The 10,423-nt window shown below is 34.3% G+C and overlaps 1 protein-coding gene across 1 annotated transcript; it reads right to left on the reverse strand.

Moving 5' to 3' along the window:
• Positions 1–496: 496 nt before the first annotated feature.
• LOC107617938 (uncharacterized) lies at positions 497–7,385 on the reverse strand. Its single transcript, XM_088502746.1, has 7 exons — positions 7,288–7,385; positions 6,995–7,211; positions 6,804–6,896; positions 6,619–6,729; positions 6,078–6,502; positions 978–1,335; positions 497–547 (listed from the first exon to the last, which is right to left on the reverse strand). Exons 1-7 carry the CDS (start codon positions 7,383–7,385, stop codon positions 497–499), a joined length of 1,353 nt encoding a protein of 450 aa, XP_088358872.1.
• Positions 7,386–10,423: the final 3,038 nt, after the last annotated feature.

Genomic DNA, 10,423 nt, shown 5'->3' on the forward strand with positions numbered 1-10,423 from the left:
AAACCAAATTTACTCACAGAAATTAATTTTCATGAATTGAAATTTAAAAGACGAAACTGAATCATAGGTAAAATCTGAGAAAACAAACACAAAGTACTAAAAAAATGACTAAAAGGAATACTCCTATTATTACTAATTAAAAAGGCCCCAAAGTTTGATTTAGTGGCTTTATTAGTTCACTGAGGAATTTTCTTCACTCTTGCACACCAAGAGCCTGGCTGTTCTCAATAAACAGGTAGGTAAATGAGCATTGGAATTTGGAATCGGCAGTAGCAAGTCTTATGAATGAATCTGAGATTTGATATTATAATTTTTAATTATAGTTGATAAGAAGAAAGATGGTTAAAAGTGCCAAAAAAAGCATAAAGTAGAAAGCCAGCAAATCAGAAATCTATGGGAATCTGTAGGCTGCGTTTATAGAAATGGATAGCACTCAAGATATAAGCATAAGCCTTCAAACCTTGTCCCAATTGAAGAATAGCTAAGTTTATATTATTCATCTTGAATTGTGATTTTTCACAGAATCATTCAGCGGCGAAAGAACTAGCTGAATTAAATAAATCATAAACTCACCCAGATTTATGAACTTGAAATAAATAAACCAAATTAGACATAATAAATAAATTAATAACAGTGACAAGCATACGCAAACCCAGATTTTCTTTGCTTGTGGAAAATTGTTAGTAGCATTGCATATAATATAGGTCACTAGAATTGATATGATCATTTGAAAAATCACTAAGAAAAATCACTGTAAGGACACTATTCTATTCTTTATCAGAAGGTTAAACAACGCAGCTTCATTAACAAATAATCTAACAATACTCATTAATCTGTTAAACCATACAGCTTCATCAATTCATAAAACCCCCAAATTAAAACCTATATTTCACAGATTAAAACCCCCAAATTAAAACCCCTAAAATCGGAACCCTAAACCTCTGAAATTTCAGAACCAAATAGAAATCAATACATACATAATCAACACGGAGATGACGATGATGAGAAGCACGGAGATGACGATGGTGAGGGCGGCACAGCGATGATTTGTGCATAATGGCAAAGAAGAGCGATGGTCTGTGCAGTGGTGACAATGGCAAAGGTGATGAGCGACGATGGTGAACGGTGAGTGGTGACTGGCGGTGAGTGATTATTGGGTGGCGACGGTCAACAGCGATGGTAAGAATGGCGAAGGTGAGAGTTGTGCGCGACAGGGTTGGCGAAGGTAAGGGCGGCGCAGCGACGAGGAGGAGGGCGAAGAGAAGCGACGGTGAGTGGTGAGTGAGAGGGTTTCTGTAGCGAGAGTGTTTCTTCGATGGTGAGCTTTGGAGGGTTCTAAAAGGGGATCGAGATGAAGGCTAAGTCTGGGTTTTGGATTTGGAGGGACAAAAATTTCATTAAGTGTGTGAGTTTTGCTTTCGAAAACTGAAGAAAAAAATTTACTAAGTGTCAAATTTTTTGCTTTAGATACATTAGGCATCACTTTTGAAGTGCACCCAAAACTTAATAAATAGGCTATTCTTTAAAAGCGTTCCCTTAGATACAAAAAGTGAACCCATAAATATTAACATACGGCTACGCTTTTTAAGTGATTTCTATAATACCTAAGGCTACACTTTTTAAATGATGCCAAAATTGTGTTTCCTTTTCTCTTATAAAAAGGCATCACTGAAAAAAGCGTAGCCTATTCTATGAATAGGCTACGCTTTTTAAATGTAGCTTAAAAAAAGTGTGGCTGAATGGGTATTTTTCTTGTAGTGGCTGTCAGTGGCTTTTTCTGGATTCGATGAAGGAACATTTTTTGAGTTGGAGAGAAGAGTCAAGTAGAAAAAAGGATCGAAACCAGTGATTGATATGCTTCTATGCGATCATTTAGAACATTTGGATGGAAAGAAATCGAATGATATTTCAGAATAACAACAAAGATATAGAAGAAATTATCAACATGACATTGTTTAGCTACAACAAGTGAATAGGTGTAGATTCCTTTTGTTATTAATGGTTTCCTCGAAAATGACATAGAAATATTTTCTTGTGATGCTGTGATATTTTATTTTATTGTCTGTTTACTTGTTTGACTGATTCTATTTGCTCTACTTTAATATGTTGAACTCTTTTTTTAAAAAAAAAAAAAAAAAGCTAAACAATATAAAACAGACAGCAAATATATGATTCCTTTAATTCATGTAATTTATAAGATTATTATAATACATTGATAAGAATCTTCCATTCTTTAATATTTTTGATAACAAATATTCTAAGAGTATTTGTTTAAATTAATTTAATTGCAATTTTTTATTTTTTTTATCAATATGTATAAATACATTAAAACCTTTTAAATTTTTATTTTCTAATACAAATTTGTTATATTGGAAATCTTAACAAATATATCCTTTAACACAATTGTTAACAGAAGCCAAAATATCATTTTATCCGTGTTGAGTCAGATTGCAAATGACGTCCTCTAATTTATTCATTATAGGGACGGGTAGTGTCTTGTTTGTTAATTTATTATTTGTTATGTTTTGGCCAAATCTATGCATATTCGAATAAGCATTTGTTCGTACATTAGGAAGCAGCAGTGAGTGGGAGCGTTATTTCCAAGTTATATGGGATGGTGAAATAATCCTCAGATGATGATGATGATTATTATTATTATTATTATTATTATTATTATTATTATTATTATTATTATTATTATTCAAATGACGCACAGCTTTATGCAATAGATATGTTGGGTGAGGCTGATGATGCTGGTAGTAGGTGAGGCTTCAATCCACCACACGTACATTTTAACAGGATAATAATATATATATATTTTTAAATTTTTTATGTACTCAATGCATTAAAATTATTAAAATTTATTTTTTAATAATTTTTAATAAAGTAGTTTTTTATAATAATTTTAAAGATATCGTTTATTTGTTGTCTATGTTTATTAGAGATATAAACACATTAGTATACATAAAACATTTGTTTTATAAAATATAAATTTATAAAGGACACAGTTACATACACACTTACGTACTAGAAATATGTAATTTATGTCTTTTTAAATTAGTGAGACACAAAATTTTAAAAGTTGACATAAATTTATACTAAGTTTTTAGATAATTTTATCCTTAAATCAATTTATAAAATTCCTAAATCTACCCTTATTCTTACTTCATTCCTTCCCACTCTTACACTCTTATCTTCTTCATCTTTCCTCTATTCAAAAACCATTTCATTTTCCTAAATCCATGTTTCTGGAAGAATCGTTGTTGCTCTTCTACCAAAATCTACTACAAAAAAAAGTTGAATACCATTGAATTTATTGTCGAATTTAGCATCACAAAGTAGCAGCGACTTTATCAGCGCATTCGATAATAAATTCGTTGGATACAAATTTTACCGTCGGAAAAGAGAATCCGATGGTAACACTGACGGCAATAAATAGAGGAAAAAGGTAAAAAATTGGCACTACGGTTACCGTTGGATTTACGAGCGAATAAATCTGACGGTAACCTGGATTAGTGAAACACTGCATTTTGGTCACACGTGATGAGCAAAAACTAGTGCTCACATATACCAGCAAGTGCATCAGATCATTAAAATAATATCACGGTGAGTGGATATCGTTCTTACGAAGATTAAAGGATTGAACAAGCAAATATCGGATTGAATCGCTAATTAAATCGATTGAACCTGGATTAATGAGGGCAGAGACTGTGTCTTGCTTGGAACTTTGAATGCTTAAGGAGGCAGTGATGAACAAGTGTTTGATTAGGAGAAAACAATGATTGAGAGTGTGAAGCGTTTTAGAGATGTGTATTTTTCAAGAAGATTAAACCTTGTGTTTATTTATTTTGATGCACGCAAAGATTTTTTCATGACAAATCATAACTAATTGAATTCCAATTCCTTGGAAATTCATCTTTAATTAATTAATCGCCAATTCCTTGGTCAACCGATTAAGAAAAGAGGTTTAGCACAATTCTGATTTAGTTTCAAATAATATTCAAAAGTAGTTCTAGGTCAAATTGTATGTCACATATTCAAACTAGTCCTAAACAATAGAGAATTATGAGAAAGACAACGTCGCACACTTTTCAAAATACTATTCCTAGTCAAATAAAAAAGTCATAAGAGAGAGAGTTTTTAAGTTGTAATTCCGATATTAAATTTTTCAAAGTAATAAACAGAACTCAAAACAGAATTAGAATATTTTCCAATACTTCTAATCCTTTGAAGAATGAAGAACGAAAACTCAATCTTAAAAATAGATTAATACAATGCTTCAAAATAAAAAAAAACTTAGATTAATAATCCATGAAAACACAAACAGAGCTCCTAACCCCTTAAGAAATGAATTTGTGACTCATGGAGAAAGATGAAAAACAAAGATGAAAGGATGCGGCTAGGGTTCTGAGGATCCGAAGACTAGATCCTCCTCTCTTGTAAACCATGTTAATTTATTTATATCCTAGGTATACCTAAAATTAAAATTCAAAAACTAAATCTTATGAGAATAAGATAACTAATCACAATTATTCAAATCCTAACTAAAATTAAAACCAAATCAGAATCAAATCCTATCTTAATAGAATCTTCCATAACCTTTATTGTAATTGCATCTTCCAAAGGAGTGGGCCTTGGTTGGCGTTGCACTTGGGCTTGTGGCGTGGCACGCCAATCTGTCTTCTTTGAATTTGGTCATGGGCGTGTAGCATGGAGCCTTGGCGTTACACGCCAACTTGGTTGGGCTTAGAGGGTGTTTCATGCCCATGCTTGACGTTGCATGATACAGAATTTACAATATCTGCAAATTATCGGCAAGTGCACCGGATCGTACCAAGTAATACCACGGTGAGTAGGTTATCATTCCCATGAGGATTAATGGATTAAGAAAACAATGATCAATTGATTATTCTAGTTAGACAATTCATATTTGAGCGAAGAATTATTCAGTATCATAAGCTAGAATTTAAATGACTTGGTAATGAAGTAAATGAAAGCAATAAATAACTGGAATGTAAATGACTGAAATGTAAATAACTGGAAAGTAAATGACTGAAATTAGTAAAGTGCAGGAAGTAATCAATGTAAATATGTATTAATTAAAGACAAGTATAAATCAAGATAAGAAGGTAATGATAGTAAGATCATTGAAGTTTAGAGATATTGATTCTTCAGGAACACTAGATCTCAACTCTATCTCAATCATGCAATATTGATCTCTGGCAAATCATAAGTGAATCAATTCCAATTCCTTGGTAATTCAATCTCTAAACTTAATTGATTTCCAATTCCTTGATCAATTGCTCATGAGAAGAGATGAAGCACATTCCCCACACAATTCTTAAGATCTGAATTTAGTTGATTCACTATTACGTATCAAATCTAAATTTAAAACCATAAGCATTGAGAGAGAGGATCTTCAAGCTTGCGGCAATTTTTGGAGGAATTTGCGGCAGTTTTTAGCCGCCGCGAAACGGGATTCCAGCGGTTTGTTAAGCGTCGCCTATTAAGGGGTGGTTATATGATTTTGCGGCGGTTCTCATGAACAGCAGGCACAACCGCCGCAAAACCCAGAAATAGCGGCGCAATGTTTCAAGTCGGTTTATAACCGCCACTATCTGCCCAACCCAACAGTGATCCACACAAATTTACTGACGGTTTGAAACCGCTGCTATTTAACGGCCACTATTTTTTCAAATGTAATTGGCGGCGGTTTAAAACCGCCGCTATCTCCTAGTCTGTTTTTTCAAATTTCTTACGGCTATTTTGCAACCGCCGCTATTCTGGCTAAATGGCCGCAAAAATACTGTATTGTACACTGGCAATCAACCCTATTTTTAATTTGAATGTACTAGTTTTTTTTTGTTATTTTTTGAATCCTTCTTAAGATTAGTAGGTTAAATTGTTTTATATCCAAAAAAAATAAATTGCTCGGTAAACGACATTAGCAAAACCATTAATTTAATTGATATAATTATCCAAATATCAATAAAGTGTACTCCTTACTAAGAGTAAAAGTAATCAACACCAAAAAGGTGTATATCTAAAAAAAAAGGTTCCACAATCCTAAGATTTACTTTCTAATCTGTCCCTCCAACGCACTCATCCATGCGGTGACGTCTGATAGCAGCTTCCCACCTTGCCCTTGAAGTAGACATACACTCTCCATTGCCTTCATCCTTACCTTCCCAGCTGCTACTTCATCCTCCACTGCCTGTCTTTTTGTCTTCTCGACTGCTACTTCATCCTCCACTGCCTTCCTTTTTAATTTTTCGGCTGCCAACTCTGCTTGTAGTTCAAGCAGCACCCTTTGGGTCTCCTCCCTTTCAAAACCATTGCTCGGCTGATGGTAATTTATACCGAAGACTTGACTAGAAGTCGGCCCTAAACCCATGCCACGCACCTTATCCGAGTGCTCCTTTCCGAGAGCTTGAACAAGCAAATCATTCTGAGACAACAGTCTAGAGGATTCATCACTTTGCTCAATAGCCTCATTTCTTTCCTACACACATAGATAAGTAATTATAAGCATTTATTAGCTAGTCGCTAACCGCACAGACTTCCAATAAAATTTTTAAAACTAAAACATATGAGAAACAACTTTCCAATTCTCAACACATTACTTTCTCCAATAGCACGAGCTGCATCATGGATATAGGAGCCATTAGGTCTTTTGTGCGTTAAGAGATACAACTCTCCTCTACTAACTCTCCTCCCTTGTCGTTCCAACTGTACCAATAATGATGACAAAGTGAATATGTAAAAGAGGAGATGGTTCAAAAACATTCTCAAAAATAGATTACCTCTTCTTCTCCGAGCCTTGCCAAGCTTTTCAATCCGCCAGTGTGGGTGTAAAGCTGCTTTGATCGATTCTCAGCATTTTTCTTACACTTCTCCTATCATGCTATCAAATTAAGAGTTACTAGACACTAGTTCTGACTAACTCAATGTAACATAAATAGAATTTTTCTGTTATGAAATAAAAATATATTACCTTTGTCTCTTCACTATTGCGATAATCGAGAAACCATCTCCAATGGTCTGCAGTAATTCCTAGTGGACAGTTTTCAATATTTTCTTCAAGTGAAAGTTCTGAGTCGTAGCAGTGATGGTATAACTTGTTCTTCGTTTCCTTCCAAACCCTTCCTAGCATTTTTAATATTATACGCTTGATAATTCCTCTACTATCTTCATCAAAATGGAACATTTCCAGCAACAGTAAAATTAAATTATCAGTAGGGTTCAAATTATGAGTCCGGAATGGTACAAAAAAAATAAGATTTTACCTTTACACATTCATTATAGACCTTGTCCCTGATGCGAACCTTTCTCCAGTCCTTCTCGCAGATTGGGAATTTGGTGTAGTCAGATCCTAGCAGTCCCATAACGCCACTCAATATACCTGATTCATCCCCAACTGGTTGCAGTGCACTGTTAAACCTAAGTACGATCTTTCTTTCGTTAGGTGACTTTATAGCTTCCTTCATACTCAATTTGACCTGTTTGATTGTGCCATTAGATTCTGTAAATCATAGTTATTCTGTGTGAGTTACCATTGGAGCCAAGCTGTGATGACATCATAGGAAAATAGCTGAATGAAAAATAGAATTAAATAAATTCTTGTATACCAATTGTTTTAACATCCCAAAATTCAGTGGTCTTGCGTCCCTTACGCTTCTAAGCATCCGATGCAGCAAACAGGTTATCAACATGTTGCTCAAAAGAATCTACCTCATCTGCCTCTGGGTCTAAGTCTTCAGTGTCCGGCTCTGAGTTTTGAACATCATTCGTGCAAGCCTATGGAGCAGGCGGTGGTTCACTACGGGGCGGACGAAAGGGGCGTAAAGATGAGAATGCGGGGGAACCACTGCCACTGGATGCAAGAATTACGCAATCCGCTTAATGGGAAGTTGAAGCCGCATCAAATCCTACTTGAGGCTGCTGACATGCTGTGTCTAACCGGGCTTTCTTCGTGTAACGACCTATCCTGGGCATCTTTCCTGACTGGATTTGGATAAAAACAAAATGATAATAATTTAAGAAGACTAAACCAGTTACATTCGGATCAATTTGCTTGTGAACTTCCTAACAAGTAAAGATAATAGATAATTTAGTCATAATTATGAAATATATATACTAACAATTAAAGGTATTAATGAAGTGGCAAAGGTTAAAAACATATATTCTCGTAATAGATCTATATACACTGAATTGAAAGGAGAAAGCAATTAATATTTATTAATCTCTTTCTTTTAAAACCTATTGATAATAATTAATATATAGTATGAGAATAGAGGCTGAAGTTAAGGGTTAATTACATAAAAAATGATAGCACACATGAGTAAGATGCCATGTTCATTCTATACTTATATGAGGCAAAGCTACATATTGGCCAACAACCTAAAACTTGTTTGTAATTTGTATGCTAAAGTTATTATGTTTTAAGATAATTTAGGAAAAATCTATTTTAAAATAGTAGAAATTTAATAAATCATTCACCGTGATAATTAGTGAAGTCACTTATTTCTTATGATTATGATTGCTTTAAAGGATATTTTTATGATAAAATGCTTTAATGGATAATGAAACTTGGCAATTGTAAGTTTCACATAAAACTACACAGATATTACCGGTAGTGCAATGTACACCTAATATTTATAAACATATAATTGCATGCACAATTTGGTAACACTTGTCATATATGTCACACTACTTTAATCAAATTTGACTTATTCAGGTCAAATTGGTGAGAGTAGTTACTAGACTAGAAAACTTCAATCATAATTATATCTAATAACAAGGTCCTGAGTAAAAGTTATAGACTGCAAAGGAAACTATTAAATTCAAGTACAACAATTCACATTGTATGTTCGAGTGATCACTTACCAGAATTATTCTCCACCCCTATCAAGAAAATTAAGAAGCATACCAATGTCCCAAAAAAAAAAAAAATAGAAGCATACTTAATCATAACCTTCAACTCTTGCTGATGTCACAACCCACAGGAGAATCAATGGGATTGTGTTTTCCTTTCAAAGTGCAAAACATCAAGGAGATTAATTTGGTCATCACATAGTCAGTCTATGAAATCTATAAACCTTATTATTGCTAACTCCAAGGACAACAATATACATAAATTTCATCTAGGAAAAGAAGAAACACAAATTACAGATATTAAAAACGCATTCAATTCTTCCATTAAACCCCAACTCAGAATTTGCCATCACTGAATCCTACTCCCCATCAACAAGTCCTACTCCCCAACTTAGCCACTTTTTGGTTTAGAAAACTCAGTAGTTTAACAGTTTTATATGGAAACTGATCTATTTTGTTTCAATTTTGTTTAATTCTTGTGGTTCTAGATTTGATTCTTTTATTTATTCACTTTTGGTATTATCAATGCCTCTAAATCACTGAATCCTAGTATCATTGAAATTTGAGAGATGTTATGTGTACCTTAGAGTATAATTTAAGGGGTTCCATCAAGCTTAATGACTCTTTGGTTGTTAAGTATGAAAAGTTATTCTTCTGTCGAGGAAGGGACACTTACATACTAATTAGGGTAATCCCCAACATGATATTGAATGGAAGAACTAGGATATTAGTTTAATTGAATTAATTTTGACTAGAGAATGTCATCCAAGTGTTGAGTCTTTGCTTGTTTCTGTGAAATTTTCTACTAAGCTTCATACATGGTACTAGTTCTATCCACTACCTACTTCATTGAGTTCAAATGAAATAGACTTATCTAAGAATAGCAGTAACTAAAAACTCCCAACTTCTATTCATAGGCAACCATTAGCGGTAACAAAATTCAAATATACCATTAAGAAGATTAAAAACGCATTCAATAATACCATTAAACCCCAACTCAGAATTCAACCTTAACTGAACCATGCTCGCCATCAACAAATCCCACTCCCCATTAACAAACTAACTCGGCTAATAACATCAGGAGAAACTTGCATGTCAATTTTAAACTCATTATCGGCCTCAATTTTAATCACCAAATTAGCAATTAAGCACAGAGGGGGCCAGTGGTGCTTACCTGCAGCGGGAGGAGTGGATTGATGGTGAGAGAGGAACGACCGGACCTCGGGGAGAGAGAAAAGGGGCTCTAGGACACGGGCTCGCCACAGAGACAAACGTCTTTTTCGTTCCGAAGATGGAGATAGTGAAAACCAGCGAATAAGAACGGCAATATCACAGCTCCCAGCATATATGTGGAGGAGAAGAACCAGGATGATGCAAGCTTTGGAGGTGCTGGACTATATGAATGGTTTAGTAGTGGGGGAAGAATAAGGATTATGGTAGTGGCGGTGGCTTCTTTGATTTGAAAACTGGAGGAGCTGGGAATGTATATTTAAGCGGGGTCCGAAAAAAGTTATAAACAACAATAACAATAATAATAAATTTAAAGTGG

The sequence above is a fragment of the Arachis ipaensis genome, chromosome B1, assembly GCF_059453495.1.
Source record: "Arachis ipaensis isolate K30076 ecotype BB chromosome B1, ASM5945349v1, whole genome shotgun sequence".
Classification (NCBI taxonomy): Eukaryota; Viridiplantae; Streptophyta; class Magnoliopsida; order Fabales; family Fabaceae; genus Arachis; species Arachis ipaensis.